Below are 16,981 nucleotides of genomic sequence, written 5' to 3'. Positions count from 1 at the left end.
ACTGGAAATTTCTCTGTTCTGCAAGAAGCTCTTTATATATATGTTTAATTCCTACTGTAGGAATAAAGAAACATTTTCATCTAATGATTTATCATTTGGATTCATTGCTTTAGAGTCAACTGCTCTCTCCCAAGATTTAACTCCATTTTTTGACAGATAGCCCAATGAGTGGTACCCACTCTTAAGCCCTTCCAAAAGTTTCATGTGTAAATAGTTTTTCTTTTTGTCAAATAGAATGGATGCATACAATAAGTACAAATATTTCCATCTTGAAAAGAACTAAGTTCACTAGATCATCTCCTTTATTTTTTCTCTCCCCATTTTCTGTAAATTCTTCCAGTATATAGTCCTATGAATTTGTCAGCCAAGACACTTGTTTGACCCTTTGCTTCATATCAGCTGGTTAGAGGGCCCAGTATTTTCTTAAACATATTTTATGGGGACTCTAAAATATTATTTTTAAATTCAAACACAGCTGTGTCGCATCTGGCCACTAATTAAAGGAGACTGTTTTCAATGCCACATCCACTTTCTTTCAAATTGCTCCCTTCATGGCCCTGCTCAGTACCTTTACTCCCTGTCTACCTCTCTGAACACTTTTCATTCCTGGTGACTAAAAATTAAAGCCCCCAAGATGAAAGCGGCTTGTGGCCACCCAGCTCACCAGCAAATTTGGCCTGGAAGCAACTCCTTTGAGAAAGATCTTTTGTGAAGTCATGGACACGAGGCCGACCAAACGAGCTGGGCCTGTCTCAAAAGCACCATCAGAGGCCCCCGCAGACAGCACCAGCCACAAGGCCGACCACATCTGCTATAACATCTAAGGAGCTATTTACCTGTTTCAGTGTCTCCCTGGGGCCTGTGTGCCGTGCAGTAACAGCAGTCCAAGGTGACATAGTTAAGGACACTGAAGAAGAGACCAATAACTCCAGCACTGAGAACCAGCAGTGGCTCCTCTGTCTTCTGGGGATCGATATACCTCTTGACAGCTTCCACCAGGATGCTGAACATCAGAGCCACGGCAAAAATGGAGTTGCCAAACGCTCCCACCACATCTGCCCGGAGAAAGCCGAAAGTGCTCTTCCTGTGCCGTTTTATCCGGCTGGCCCTCACGCCAAGCCAGGCGATGATCATGGAAACAAAGTGGGAGAGGACGGCGAAGGCATCGGAGGCCAGGGAGAGGGAGTTGCCTATGTGGGCGATCACCAGCTCCATCACGAACAGGAGGACGCTCACCGCGCACAGGAGGACTAACCGGAAGCTTCTTCCCGAGTATCGCCCCATGGCGCCCCGCTCTCGGGCAGCTCCTCACCTCTCTCTTGGGAAGGGTAACTCTCCCCTTCAGCCTTGCAGCACTTGTCATATTTGGAAATCACCTTTTATAGGCTGCTATAAAGCCATAAAACAGTTTAAAGGGCAATTAAGCAAGAAATGTCACGTGAGCTGGGACTTACGGAAAGTGAAGGCACAGGCATCCGATGCAGACTTGAGGGGCTTCTTTCATTCATTGTGTGTTTATGCACAAAAGCCAGGAGCCTCCAGATCTTTGAATTGGGCAGAAGTTCATCTGTGGCTTTGGCCTTTCCAGCCTCGGTGTGTGCAATAGCTACTGTGGTGGGTCAAGCCGTTTGTCATAAACAATCGGGTCTTGTCTGCCTGGTGGGTAAAAAATATGAATTCTGTTAACCACATGGAACAGGGAACATTCTAGGGGTCTCTAATCCACAGATCAGAGCTACAAGAAGTCAAAGCCAAAGAGGCTAGGGTGATTTTTCTACTGTCGTGTCCACTAGTCTGGAATAACAAGCACCCTACTTCCAAGCATTCTCCACAAATAAGACAAGAAAAACATTCCTCGTGTTCAGAAAAGATAAAACACCGTTAAGCCGAAGGAGCTAAAGCCATGATCCCAGTTAGCTTCAAGAAGAAAGCTAAATTAGAATAACTCAATTTAGCTGATGCAAGCAAATTTTTTTGTTTTTAATCTTATCAATGTGTCACTTATAAATCATAACGATTTTCCAGGTCCCGAATATCTAAAACAGTAGCGGCCTCTATTGTTTTGAGTAGACTCCCTACAGTCAATCCTATAGAGGAACGCAGGTTAAAATTACTACACCCAATCTTTTCTGAATTAAAAAAGTCTGACTGTGATGGTTAATTTTATGTGTCCGTTTGACTGGGCCACCAGGTGCTCAGACATTTGGTCAAACATCATTCTGGCATGAGATTCGTATTCCAATTGGTAGACTGAGTGCCACAGATTGCCCTTCTCTGATGTAGAAGAGCCTCATGTATTCAGTGGAAGGAATCAACAGAACTTCCCCCCTACAAGTAAGAGAGAATTGGTCCCGCGACTGTCTTCAAGTGGGAACACTTGGCTTTCTCCTGCCTTCAGGCTTAAACCCCTACATCAGCTCATCCTCAGTCTCAAGCCTGTGGTCTTTCACTGGACCTGCTCCAGTGAGTCCCCTGGTCCTCGGGCTTGCCGACTCACCTTGCAGATCTTGGGACTTCTCAGCCTCCGCCATCGCATGAGCCAATTCCTTTTAATGCATCTATTTATATACACACCATATTGGTTTTTTTTCATCTGGAAAACACTGACAACTTAGATGCAGCCCTAGTAATTTCCTCAGCATCTCAGAAATAATCTCCTGGTCAGCTGATACTCTAACATTGGGACTTTGAATGAGATTATGAAAATTACTGCACTAAGACCACCTCACTCGTCCATTCACGCAACAGATACTAAGTTCCTACATGTCACACATGGTTCTAGACTCTGGGGAGACGGCAGTGAATAAAACAGAGGAAAGTCTCTGCCCTCATGAAGCTTAGATTCTAGTGGGGGAGGGAGATTAATTAACAAATTAATCATAAAATCTACTGAATGTCAGATGGTAATAAGAATAATGGAGACAAGGGGCGCCTGGGTGGCGCAGTCGGTTGAGCGTCCGACTTCAGCCAGGTCACGATCTCGCGGTCCGCGAGTTCGAGCCCCGCGTCGGGCTCTGGGCTGATGGCTCGGAGCCTGGAGCCTGTTTCTGATTCTGTGTCTCCCTCTCTCTCTGCCCCTCCCCCGTTCATGCTCTGTCTCTCTCTGTCCCAAAAATAAATAAACGTTGAAAAAAAAATTAAAAAAAAAAAAAAATAAAATAAAAAAAAAAAAAAAAAAAAGAATAATGGAGACAAATGAAGCAGAGAAGAGGGATACAGTGTTGATATAGAGGTGGGGGTGTTATTTTAAATAAAGTGGTCAGGGAAGAATTGACTGAGATGTTCTTGAGTAAGATCTGAACGGGGGACGTGGGTGGGCTGTAATAAATAAATAAATAAATAAATAAAGGAAGGAAGGAAGGAAGGAAGGAAGGAAGGAAGGAAGGAAGGAAGGAAGAGACTGAGCCATGAAGATGCCTGAAAGCAGTTCTTTCTTAGGCAGAGGAAGCAGAGAGCATGGGAAGTTCAAGGAGCAGGGAAGGAGCTCAGTGTGGTTGGAGAGGAGTGACTGAGGGAGAGAAACGGGATGTGGGGTCTGAGAAGCAATGGTGGGGGGTGGGGGGGAGGATCATGTAGTATCCTGAGATGGGAGAGCTGAACAATGACAAGACCGAATTCACGTTTTAAAAGAATCTTGGATCCTGGGTTGAGATGACATGAAAGCCAAGGAACCTGTTAGGAGACTGTGGCAATAATCTAAACAAAAGGCCGGTGACTTGGACCACGTGGGAAGTGGGAAGACCCAGGCAGAACCGGCCACGTAATCCATGGGCTTGGGTACCAAATGAAAGCGCAAGGCCCTTTGTTGAAAAATTACTAGGAAATTTTAAACGGTGTGGTCACTATGAGAAATAGTATGCCAGTTCCTCAAAAAATGAAAAATAGAATTGCTGTTTGATCCAGTAAGTCTACTTCCTGGTTATAAAACCGAAGGAATTGAAAGCAGGGTCTGTGCATCATAACAGCACTACTCCCAGCAGCCAAGAGACGGAAGCAGGCTACGTGTCCACTGACAGATGAAAGGATAAAATGTGGTGTGGGTGTGTGTGTGTGCACATACGTATACATACAATGGAATATTATTCCACCTTAAAAATGAAGGGAATTCTAACACGTTACTATATAGACGGGCCTTGCGGACACCAAGCTACGTGAAATAAGTCAGGCACAAAAAAGACAAATATTGAAGGATTCCACTTTTATGAGCTATCGAAGGCAGTCAAATTCATAGAAACAAAAAGTTAGAATGGTGGTTGCAGGGGCTGGGCGGAGGGGGACATGAGGGAGTTGTTTAATGAATATAGCTTCAATTCTGTGAGATGGAAAAGTTCTGCTAATTGGCTACCCCAAAATGCAAATATACTTAACACTGAAGCATACACTTAAAAATGGTTAGGATGGGGGCGCCTGGGTGGTTCAAGTCTATTAAGGATCTGACTCTCAATTTCGGCTCAGGTCTCGATCTCAGGGTCGTTAGAGCCAATAGCATTTGCTGGGCAATTGGATGTGAGGTATGAAAGAGAACAGTCAAGGTGACATTAGGGCTGTGGCCTGATGTTGCAAGTGAGATGGAAGTAGGACAAAGGTGACAGCTATAGGATTGGGGGTGTAGGGGAGCAAGGAGCAGAAATGACATTGTTTGGTGTATCTATTAGACAGCTGGGCTGAAATGCTACATAGGGTGTCGAGTAAGAAAGTTTGGAGTTCGGGGGAGATGAATAGGCTAGGAATATATGAACTTGAATGCTGACAATATACTGCAGGAGGTCACCAGGGAAATGAGAGAAAATTGCAAAGAGAAGGCAATACGAAGAGATGAGAGAGAAGGACCAGAGAGGTGGAAGGGAAAATGGGAGGGTATAGTATTCTCAAGGCCAAGGAAGAATGTGTTTCAAAGAAGAGGAGGCATCAGCCGGGCCAAATGCTGAGAGTAAACGGGAGGAGGACTGGAAGTGATGGCTCGTATTTCAATTACGGACGCCACTGGTGGCCTGAACAAGAGGGCAAATGAAGTGGGTTCAGAACAGACAAGGGAAACAGGAGCTGGCAAGTACAGACAGCTTTATTTCCAGGCTAAAGGGATAGGGAATCGACAAGTTGGGGAAGATGACAGCATGTACCCACACAAGAGGGTAGATGCAGTGGTGGGAGGTCCTGGTGGGTCCATTTTTTTTTTTTATTAAAAAAATTTTTTTAACATTTATTTTTGAGACAGAGCATGAGTGGGGGAGGAACAGAGAGAGAGGGAGACACAGAATCCAAAGGAGGCTCTAGGCTCTGAGCTGTCAGCACATAGCCCAATGCGGGGCTCGAAACCACAAACTGTGAGATCATGACCTGAGCCAAAGTCTAACACTTATCCAACTGAGCCCCCCAGGCGCCCCTGGTGGGTCTATTCTTATTGTCTCTATCTTCTTGATGAAATCGAAATCGAGATGACCAACTCAAAGTCAGAAAGGGGAAATCTGGAAAAATTGAGGGGAAAAATGTAGGAAATAATTGTCCAGGAGAGTGAGAGAATGAATAAATGAGGGAAATACAGTATAATGACATTTTTATCACATAATTCTGTTGTTAGCACCGTCACCAGCCTGTATATCCCCCAAGCTCCTCGTTCATTCAACACATTCTTCCCAGTCACAAAGTTTGCTTTCGGGAACATAACTAAAATATATTGTGAGATATCCCCATTACATGAGACTCCTTTAAAACAGTTTTATATCATTTCAGCACTACGGATGTTTCAAACTCTTGAATCCTCCAGTAAAGTGAAACGGAGGCACCGTTTTCACATCGCCTGCTGAGCCAGGGGAATGTGTTTGTCTCTGTGATTTCAAGCCTGAGGTGTGGCAGGATCGGGTGGACCTCATTCTCCAGCTATTATCATCTTGAGTACAGGGGTTGTTGTCAGCACGCTGCTGTGGGCAGGGATGATCCTGCCAGGTCTCCGTGAGGGTCACCGAGGCAATGCCCCCCTCTTCACAGTGCTCAGCCCCAGTTCCCTGCTCCACCTCCCTGTCCACTCGATTGCCTGCTTTTGCAGCTGAACTAGATAACTTCAAGGAGATAGAGCCAAGAAGAGGAAAACTCATGTTTGGCTCTACTCGCTGCTGTCTGCTTAGGCACTTTGCACAAAGCAGGCGCTCAAATTTATTAAATAAATGGCTGGAGTTTTCTAGACGCGGCGAAAGTGACAAGCAAAAGGCCGAAGATTTGGTAGCGGTAGCTGCCTCCCCAAACTTCTGATGCTCCTGACACCCCCTGAAAACCACAGCTTTATGACAGATGACTAATATTTATAACTACAATCAGATACCAAATAGGGGGACAGGCACAGACCCTCCAGTCAAAATGCCTTCTCTCTGCTTGTTGCTGATCTCAAGCCTCAAAGCCTCCCCAGCAGGAAGCCAGAGAAGTTGCTGTTACTAATTTTCATGAAGGTGTCAAATGATTTACTGGCACTAGGAACTATTTTGAACAGCCATGGATGAACCTAGAAATTGCTATCCTATAATATACACTAGCAGGTCCTAGTGAGCACAGCCAGCAATAATATACCTTGACCTATTTGTTTTCTTCTTGTTGGAACAAACACAAGGCACACGATCACTTTTGTGACTGTTGGTCATGTATCTAATTAATGGCTGTCATCTGCAAGTAAAATACTGATCATTTCTTAAAGGATATCACTTGGATTCAGGTTTAGCACCCTCTTGAAAAGCACCACCACTCTTCAGATGTTTGAAAAAGCTTTGGTATTTTAGTTGAACCTCAGTTTGAGAAAGAAAGCAATTTATCACAAGCAGATTTTGGAGGAAGGATTCCTTCCTCAACATAATTATTTGGAGGTTCCTTTAAATAGTGAATACCTTTAAAGCAGCAAACTTCAAGCTTTTCTGTGATTAGTTCTACTCATCTGAAGCTTCAAAAAATAGCCTGGGGTTTGTCTTTGCTCCGATGATTGCCACTTCCTCCAAAATGGCCTTGGGCTATGGGACAAAATGTGGTTATTAGTTTCTGATCTACTTTTCAGGCTTTTGTCATGGATCCACTAAAAAAACCTTGTGTTTTAAAGCATTTATGTTTGCAGGACAAAAAAAAAAATCAGAGGCTAATTATTGTTAATTAAAGCTACAAATTAGGAGCAACTTCCAGTTGACTCTGTAAGGTCATTAACTAACATTAGCTATTATTTTTTAGTGTGTGTTAGGCATCGTTCTAAGTACTTTATAAGGTAGAGTAACTCTGGTGAAGCTATTAGACGTCTCTCCATTTTATAAATGAATAGGTGGTTTACACAGCTACTAAAGGTAGAAAAACAAGATAAAGCATTCTGTATTGCCAAAGCTTAATAAGAAATGGATTCTGACAGAAATGTGGCTTATGTATTTATCTCATTCATCTATATGAATACATACTCAAAACATCAGTCTTGAAGATATGCTATATTTAATCTGCTTTGATAATTTCCTACCAACTTAATAACAGTTTTGCTGTGTTCTCACACATAGCATATACCAAAACCATGAGGTTTTGCATATGCTGTTCCCTCTGCCTGGAATGTCCTTCCTTTTCTATGTATTAAAATTCTACTTATCCTTGGCACAAGAACAGACACTCAGATCAATGGAACAGAATAGAGAACCCAGAAATGGAGTCACAAACGTATGGCCAACTAATCTTTGACAAAGCAGGAAAGGATATCCAATAAAACAAAGACAGTCTCTTCAGCAAGTGGTGCCGGGAAAACTGGAGAGTGACATGCAGAAAAATGAAACTGGATCACTTTCTTACATCATACACAAAAATGAACTCAAAATGGATTTAAGACCTGAATGTAAGACAGGAAGCCATCAAGATACTCGAGGAGAAAGCAGGCAAAAACCTCTTTGATCTTGGCCGCAGCAACTTCTAACTCAACACGTCTCCGGAGGCAAAAGAAACAAAAGCAAAAATGAACTATGGGGACCTCATCAAAATAAAAAGCTTCTGCACAGCGAAGGAAACAATCAACAAACTAAAAGGCAACCGACAGAATGGGAGAAGATGTTTGCAAATGACATATTAAAAATAGAACCTACGACCCAGCAATTGCACTACTAGGTATTTATCCAAGGGATACAGGTGTGCTGTTTCGAAGGGGCACAAGCACCCCAATGTTTATAGCAGCACTATCAACAATAGCCAAAGCATGGAAAGAGCCCAAATGTCCATCGATGGATGAATGGATAAGGATGTGGTGTATATATACAATGGAGTATTGCTCGGCAATCAAAAAGAATGAAATCTTGCCATTTGCAACTACATGGATGGAACTAGAGGGTATTATGTTAAGCGAAATTAGAGAAAGACAAATATCATAGAACTTCACTCATATGAGGACTTCATGATACAAAACAGATGGATGTAAGGGAAGGGAAGCAAAAATAATACAAAAACAGGGAGGGGGACAAAAACGTAAGAGACTCTTAAATGGAGAACAAACAGAGGGTTAATGGAGGGGTTGAGGGAGGGGGGATGGGCTAAATGGGTAAGGGGCACTAAGGCATCTACTCCTGAAATCATTGTTGCACTATATGCTAACTTGGATGTGAATTTAAAAAATAAAATTAGAATTAAAAAAAAAACATTATAAATGGTATGCCTAGTAATCTTAGACATGTAAATATGCAATACTCAAATAGTAATTTACCTAGGTTTTAGAATTACCAATTGACTTTTACGGTCTTATTTTAATTTATATTTTCTTTTTTAGCAATGAGTATGTATGACTTTTCAATAAGCAAAATTATTTCTTTGAAAAAATAAAACAAGTTCACCCAGAAAAAAAATAGTAAAATTCTACTTATCCTTCAAAACATGATTCAAAATTCAAGTCCTTTTGAAGCTTATTCCTTTTATTGGTGTATTTATTACTACAAAGTGGGAAAGTGTTTTGAGAATGGAGCCCCAGAGAGATTTACCTAGTTGACTAGAAATGAGTAAAAGGCATTCCAGGCAAAGGGACAGAGACAGAGATGGGAAATGGCGCATTGTTCACAAGAAACCCCAAATGGTTAGGTTGCATAGGACTTCGCTGGATTGGTTGAAGAGAGACTGGTCAGATAGGCTGAACCAGACTTGGCTATAGCATTAATATTTTATTCTGTTACTGATGGTGAGCCCTGAAAAGACTTTTAAGGGGAAGAGAGACATCTTGGTACGTTGTACATTAAGGAAGAAAACACCTGTGGCAACGTGGGGCCCGCCTGAGACAAAACTCCGGAGGCCAGTGTACGTAACTGACGTCAGAGGTTAACAGACATGAGGCAGTAGAGGCATCTGCGGAAGGGGAGACCCAGGAGACACGAGTGGGAATGGCGGGATGTTGTGCTGGCCAAATGAACACAGCAGACGGTGTGTTGGAGAGGCTAAGATGACTCCGGTTCTGGTTTAGGTTACCAGGTACATTTTGGAAATGTGAAGCCCTTTAGCAGGAAATACTGTAGGGAGAGCAGGTCTGGGAGTGGACGGTGAAACGAGGGTTTGGGACAAATAGCCTGAAAATATGATGGGAACATTCGAGAGGCCTGAGGATGCAGCTGGAATAAGGTCTAGAGCTCAGACCTAGAGAAAGAATGTTGGCTGGAGTCATCCTATTCGTGTTCTCTCAAACCATGGGATTAGAGGAGGTAGACTAGGCAGCACCAGAAAAGGGCCAGGTACAGAAGTTTAGCCTAGGAATGCCTAGGGAAGAACTAAGAAAAAGAATCAGAGTGGGAGGGCAAGTCATAGGAGTAATTTTAGTAAAAAAAAAAGAAATGTTTTATAGCAGCAGAAACGCAGCAGAGTGATATGGGAAGACAAGAGACTGAGACGTTAGCTTGGGTCAGAAGTGGCATTAGGGGTCGCAGGGAGAATGGCGGTGGGGCGGAGGCAGGGCGGGTGCAGACAAGTGCAAAACAAGAAGCGGAAGTGAGGGGGTTATGCCTCCTTCAGAAACCATGGCCTGTTGGTGAAGACCCCACAGAGACTAGCAGTAACGAGAGGGAGGAAGAAGCTCACGGGAAAGGTAAGGGGTTTCTTTGTTTTTCGGTCCATTTGAGGTTTTGTTTTGTCTTCTAAACAGAAAGATTTAGGATAATTTTAGATTCAGGAGAAGGAGTGTAGGAAGAGAAGGACTTCAACATACAAGAAACGAGAGGACTGCTCGTTCGAGGTCTGAAACATGAGGGAGACTGGGTTCCCAATTTTCTTCATCTCTTTGTAAGGACTTCCTGTGGTACATAAATCATGTATTTCAGAAATAAATGAATACATAAAACAGTATTAATTCATGATATTTATTACTGGGGTTGTTTACAGAAAAGCCTTTTTCCCACTGTTAATTTAGGCCTAAGAAGAAGGGGTCTGTGTCTCATGTGACCTCCTATTAGAACTTTTATTTTAAAAAATCATAAAACTGTCTATATCTGGGAAGATATTAATATCAATTTTTTTAAAAAGTGGGGAGGGCTGGAGATAGGAGTTTTGCTTTATCCCTTAGTAACTACGACCAAACAAGGTATAGAACTTGGCAGGGTTCTTGCCACAGACGCATCTGGCTCCCGGCTGCAGCTCACAGAGCGGTGTGAAGGGGATGCAAAGGCTTTTAGCTCCCATGGATGGAGCCCCAGGTTCAAGATCTTGATCTCTGAAATTAAAAACAAATTAAGAATTCCACTCATTTATGCTCTAAATTCCCATTCTTCTTCACTGCAATACTCACAAGTTCTGTTAACTACATTTACCTAGCAGTGGTCTTTTTGATCCAGTCTTCACAGTCAATTTCCCCACAGAATGGAATCTGAGCAATCTAATAGAAAAGAAAAAATATTCTGGGTTTAGAATTCCATTCCGTAAAAGGAATACCTGAGTTGAAGCAAAAAGGACACATCTCCCATGGTACCTGTTTCAGGCCACGGTACCTTTCCAAACCTGCAAGAAACTCTGCTCAGAGGCGTAAGGGATGGGAAAATGTTTTTGTCCCTCTATCCAAAACCCATACACTGTAAAGCAACACGACAAAACATCTTTGCCATACACGTCAATGTCCAAATAAACTGGCTACAACACAGTGCCCGAAGAGAGGAAAGAAAGGATCGGTAGACCTGAGTCCAGCCTCTCACTGTACTGCTCTCATTTCAGATCCGGACACTACCTGCTCTGCCTAGGTGACCAGTTACAAGTACGACAGAGGAGAGATGACGAATAATAAACTGATTTTTAAACTGCCGTTAACGGTAACAATGAACAATCAGGTAAACCTCGCTTTATGCCATAATGCGATAGGCAAGTGAATCACTTTTAAAGTCCAAGGGTACTCAAAGTCAAAAATAATTTGTATCAGAAAAAAATAACTTCTCAAATTTTCTTTTATAGATCATACAGAATAATGGGCAGAATCAAGAGAGCTGGGATTTTACCCTGATTTTGAAATTCATTGCATATTTGAAACTCTCTAGCTCTGAATCTTCTTTTGTAAAATGCGTGTTGGACTAGACAAGAATTAAGAGTTCTCTCAGCTGTAAACCCTAAACTTTTCATAGCATGTCTACTTCAAAGTGAGGTTTGTATGCAAGAACAATTATGTAACAATCCTACAGAAAGTTCCTGGAGATCAAGATTAGCAGTGGGGAGATCAAAGATGGGGACAATCCCCAGACATTAGTTTAAAAACAGTTAGAAAGTTATCCAGCTCCCTCATCAATTTTTTTTTAATGTTTATTTTTGAGACAGAGACAGAGAGAGAGAGAGGGAGTGTGTGTGTGTGAGACCAGGGGAGGGGCAGAGAGAGAGTGGGGGACAGAGGATCTGAAGAGGGCTCTGCAATAACAGCAATGAGCCCAAGCTCAACGCAGGGCTTGAACTCCCAAACCGCGAGATTATGACCTGAGCCGAAGTCGGACGCTCAACCAACTGAGCCACCGAGGTGCACCCCCTCATCAATTTCTGATCAACTACTTTGAGCCACACATTCCATACTCAAATCATGACCCTCTTGCAAACCCCTTATAAGGCACTGGGAATTTAGTTAAACATACTTTAAAAGGTTTCTCTAAGAAGTAAAGTGAAAGTAACAGTAGGAAATTATAAAAAGAACAAGTAATTCATCAGGTGAACATTCTGCAGGATAAGGAATAGTTAGTTATCTGTCTCTTATTCAACAAAATGTGTTAGCCTAATTCCCAAAATTGATCAACTGTTATTTTGATAATCTGCCTTAAGACAATAAAGAAGTGATAACTTGCTAGGAAAATCCAGGCAGGGTAGTGGAGGGTAGGAGGGAATGAGTGGGTGAAGAGAAGGTGTAAGGAATGGTATTAGTAAGAATTTGAAACATTTTAATAAAAATTGTTTATGCGATGTAAGTGGAAGCAAAATAAACTTAGATATATAAGGGCTGAAATAACCCAAAGTTACCCCCCTGTATTGAAATTTGGTAAATCATTAGCATTTGTACAAACAGAAAGCATGAAAAGAATGTACATTCATAAAAGTATTGTTTAAAATTCATTACAAAAAACAGAATGGGAGGAAAACTTGGAACCACTGTCACTGTGCAATGATAAAAATATTAAGACTTAATTACAAAGAGGGTCTTTGGATTATAAATTTAAATTTGGTCTCTTAGAAAAGTTTGCTTTTATTTTTAACCCACAACACAACTATATTTTCATTACTTTAACAAGTTCTACAGTAAGTGGTCTTATTTTCTTTTTCCCTAAGAAAAAATTACTGAGCCTTGAGAAGGGATTTCTAAAATAATTTTTAAAATTTAAAAATGCCATAGTATGGAAAAATTCAACTGAAGTTACTTAAACTCATAAATGATAATTTTGTAAAAATGCATGTTTTAATTCTTTGTAGCTTCAAAGTAAAGTGTAGGTGATAAGACGTGAAATTTCTATTTATGCATATAATTCATTAATATGAAAGGAAAATATATATTTTTAGCCTATTTATTCAACCACAGAAAAGTTTTTAACTTTTATTTTTTATTATTTCTATATGCTTTAAAAAGATACAATTTTCCACAATGTATACTATCTTGAATTCTGAAGCAGAAAATGTTAATGACGAGAAATAGCAATACTCAAAAATCATAGTGATCAACAGATGAGTAACATACATCAAGACTAAAAAAACTATATATAAATAACATTTGTTTTTCATTTAATTATACTTTTGAAAAAATTTACTGAAGTTCTATAAATCAGATCTAATTTTTTTTTCATTTATACCAACAAAGAGTAGAAAATCAAACTTTCACCTACATGCAAGTTCCAAAGATCCCTTTCTCCTTCTCCCCACCTAGTAAATACAGTTTTATTTACAAGAGCCTCAAAGGTTGCTTGACGGTCAGTCAACACACAGAAGGTGACCAACATGAGGGGAGGTGGGGGATAGAACTGGCTACTGACACAAGAAACAAAATCTAATCTCTACGTGCTCTTTGGACATACAACTAACATCCCACTTTGTGCTTTAGAATAGATGTTGAAATCTCTAATCTGATATTAGAATAAAAGATATGACTCTACTGATATCTGCTGAGATTCCTTTCTTTGAAAGCAATGGATTAACTGATAGTTACTCTATTGATTTATTAACTCTTACATAATGTCTTTACCAGACTGGACTGCAAAAGTGACTACTATATTTCCATAATAAATGAAACATTATTTTATTTTATTTATTTTTTTTTAATTTTTTTTTAACGTTTATTTATTTTTGAGACAGAGAGAGACAGAGCACGAACAGGGGAGGGTCAGAGAGAGAGGGAGACACAGAATCTGAAACAGGCTCCAGGCTCTGAGCTGTCAGCACAGAGCCCGAAGCGGGGCTCGAACTCACAGACTGTGAGATCATGACCTGAGCTAAAGTCGGAAGCTTAACCGACTGAGCCACCCAGGTGCCCGTATTTTATTTTTTAAGTTTATTTTAAGAGAGAGAGAGAAAGCAAGCAGGAGAGGGACAGAGAGAATCCCAAGCAGGTCCTGTACTCTCAGAGCAGAGCCCGACGCTGGGCTCGATCTCACAAACTGTAAGATCATGACCTGAGCTGAAACCAAGAGTCAGATGCTTAACCAACTGAGCCACCCACCCATGCACCCCAATAAAGGAAATTTTAAAAATTCAGTAATTAATGGAATAAAAATAAAATCATAAATAAATTACAGTGAAAGAAAAAATAAACATTGAATCTTTAGCCTTCTATCGGAAGTATGTAGTCTGAGGGGCTCCTGGGTGGCTCATTGGTTAAGCGTCCAACTTCGGCTCAGGTCATGATCTCACAGCTTATGAGTTCGAGCCCCGTGTCGGGCTCTGTGCTGGCAGCTCAGAGCCTAGAGCCTGCTTTGGATTCTGTGTTTCCCTCTCTCTGCCCCTTCCCCAGCTCTCTCTCTCTCAAAAATAAACAAACATTAAAAAAAAATTTTTTTTAATTAAAAAAAAGAAGTACGTAATCTGAATCAAGTGACAACTTCCAGAAACCAGAAAGGTGGAAGATCACAGAGGCAATAAACCAAGAATAATAGAAACCTACTGAAGAATCATGGATCTGAAGGGGATTTTAAGATTATCTATCTTGTACTCATTTACAGATTAGTAAACTGAGAGCCAGAGAGATTAACACATTGTCCCAGGTCATGCAATAAAAGACATATTAAGAGGTTATGACCTGGGGCGCCTGGGTGACTCAGTCGGTTAAGTGTCCCACTAGATTTTGGCTCAGGGCATGACCTCACCGTTTGTGAGTTGGAGCCCTGCATCAGGGTCTGCGCTGACAGCGCAAAGACTGCTTGGGTCTCTCTCTCACCCTGTCTCTCTGTCCCTCCCCTGCTCTTGCTCTCTCTAAAAATAAATAAACTTAAAAAAAATAATACATAAGAACAAAAATATACAGAAGTGCATTAAACTTAGTCAAAATGACATCTAAATTTTAGGACCAAGTTTGCCTCTGTAGAGCTCGGGGTAATTCATTTAGATTCTGGCCCATGGTTTTCTCATTTATAACCTGAGAACACAGGATTGGTTGTAAAATCAAGCATGAATACCAGAATATTAAAGTTCACAAGTGATTCATTGCAATAATTAATAATTGTGCAAATCAGGACACCTCTTTTCTTTGAAAATTAGAGAAGTTTCAGCTAGGAACATCTGCATACTCACAACACATAAAACTGATAAAATTCGAAAGAACCACTATGTACCCACCTGATTAGAAAGACCTAGGTTTTTTAAAGGAGCGTGAAGTACCCATTCATTTTGAAAAACAGGCTTAGACATGAGCAGTATTTTCCCCCTTATTATTCAGAAAAGCTCAATCAATTAAGATCAGGGAATTGAAAATTTTGACATGGATTTTTAGCCTTATTTTAGGAATATGCACATTATATTTCAATATTACATTATGTTAACGCTTACTTCAGGAACTTAATTCAAGATGAAAAACACCTTCAGTAATTAAAACATTAAGGGTCATACAGAATGAATGCTGTTTAGCCAGTATTTAAAGTGAGAGAAAAAGTTTTTACATAATCAGTTCACAGTGTTATCCAGAAATGATAAAATGCTGTAATGCTTTAGGAAAGCCAATGGAAAACAGGATAAAATGTGGAGTAATATATAATCCTGTTGCGTGACTGGCCTTATAAAAGGGATTAACATCATGCATAAATTCAGTGAGTCTTAAAATACCATTACTGAAATATTTTATATTCAAAACTTTCCAGAAGTCTCTTACCTTCCCAGAATCTAGCATCTTCTGAAAGTCTTCCATTGTATTAGCCACGACCATATGAGTCTTAAGATCTTCAGAAGCCCTATCAAAACATAATTGAAAAAGAATATATTTTTTCTTACAAATATGACAAAGTTTTCTTTAAAAAATAAGCATAATCTAACAAAAGAGCAATTACCTGGAAGTGAGAACTTACCAACTTGAATCTCAACTTTGTCAATAACAGCAACACGCAGTAAGTCTCAGCCAACTCATCATTGTATTACTATTAACAGTAAATGAAAGGGGAATTTCCCAAGCATACAACAGGTAATACTTTTTTTTTTTTTTAAGTTTGATTTATTTAAGTCACTCCAACATGGGGCTTGAACTCATGACCCTGAGATCAAGTCACAGGCTCTCCCACTGAGCCAGCCAGGTGCTCTAATTACTTTTGTTACTGCCATTAAATCTCTACTCACCAACATTCTATTCCTGTCTATACCACTACCATCTATGAGAGTCTGTATCATTTTTTAAACCTCTTTGGTCTTAGTTTTCCCTTCCACAAAACTGGAAAAATACTCAAGTAATCTAACTACCATATAGGATTATTGTAAGAATCGAACACAAAGGCATGAGCATGTTTTAAAAAAGGAAAAACAATAAACACACAATATTCGAGCGGTTATCGTACACTACGTAACTCCCTTATAAGTACTTCTAAACTACATTTAGAAATGGAAATAAGTATTTATTCTCTTCCACATTCAAAGCCACACAATACATGAGGACCACTCATGGGTGGTGACAAAGAAAGAGAAAGCATACACTTCTTTTCTGACTCTCAGGTCTAAGACCATGTGAATTCTGTGCCAGTACCTGCTAGCTCTCCACCAAATCCCCTCCTGTGGGCTTCTTCATATTGAGATAAGCTTATGTGAGTAAGTTATAGCCAATGAGATCGAGAAAAACGAATACACGCTTCCCAGGCTTAAGACTTAGGTGGGGAAAAAATGCACCTTTATGCAACCTACATTGTTAACAAATTTACTGGATAAAAATGCCAATGAAAAAACTGCTTTTTAGCCACTAAAGCAGTTTTCCAACCAGGCGTGTGCATCTGAAATCACACAGAGAACACTTTAATACTACAGATAACCAGAATCTATCTTAAAACCCGTGAGGCTCAGGTATCTTTCTGTTCCCAAAGTTCCCAGGTGACTCTGAAGAGAATCC

The 16,981-nt window shown here is 40.6% G+C and overlaps 2 protein-coding genes across 2 annotated transcripts in view; both read right to left on the bottom strand.

Moving 5' to 3' along the window:
- Positions 1-1,284, bottom strand: part of SLC30A10 (solute carrier family 30 member 10) — a 34,264-nt gene extending 32,980 nt beyond the window's left edge. The window contains exon 1 of the mRNA XM_047077364.1: positions 837-1,284. Within this exon, the coding sequence (XP_046933320.1) occupies positions 837-1,284 (448 nt within the window). The remainder of the gene's footprint in view (positions 1-836) is intronic.
- Positions 1,285-10,308: 9,024 nt separating this feature from the next.
- Positions 10,309-16,981, bottom strand: part of EPRS1 (glutamyl-prolyl-tRNA synthetase 1) — a 72,886-nt gene continuing 66,213 nt past the window's right edge. The window contains exons 30-32 of the mRNA XM_047076555.1: positions 15,767-15,845; positions 10,770-10,834; positions 10,309-10,672 (exon numbers count right to left, since the gene is read on the bottom strand). Of these exons, the coding sequence (XP_046932511.1) occupies positions 10,522-10,672; positions 10,770-10,834; positions 15,767-15,845 (295 nt within the window). The 3' untranslated portion in view covers positions 10,309-10,521. The remainder of the gene's footprint in view (positions 10,673-10,769; positions 10,835-15,766; positions 15,846-16,981) is intronic.

This window comes from Lynx rufus, unplaced genomic scaffold (assembly GCF_022079265.1).
Source record: "Lynx rufus isolate CCGP_SWC_20201006 ecotype Redwood Valley unplaced genomic scaffold, mLynRuf1.p SCAF_15, whole genome shotgun sequence".
Classification (NCBI taxonomy): Eukaryota; Metazoa; Chordata; class Mammalia; order Carnivora; family Felidae; genus Lynx; species Lynx rufus.
The sequence above is the reverse complement of the archived record's forward strand: the minus strand, read 5'-3'. Positions and strand labels throughout refer to the sequence as shown.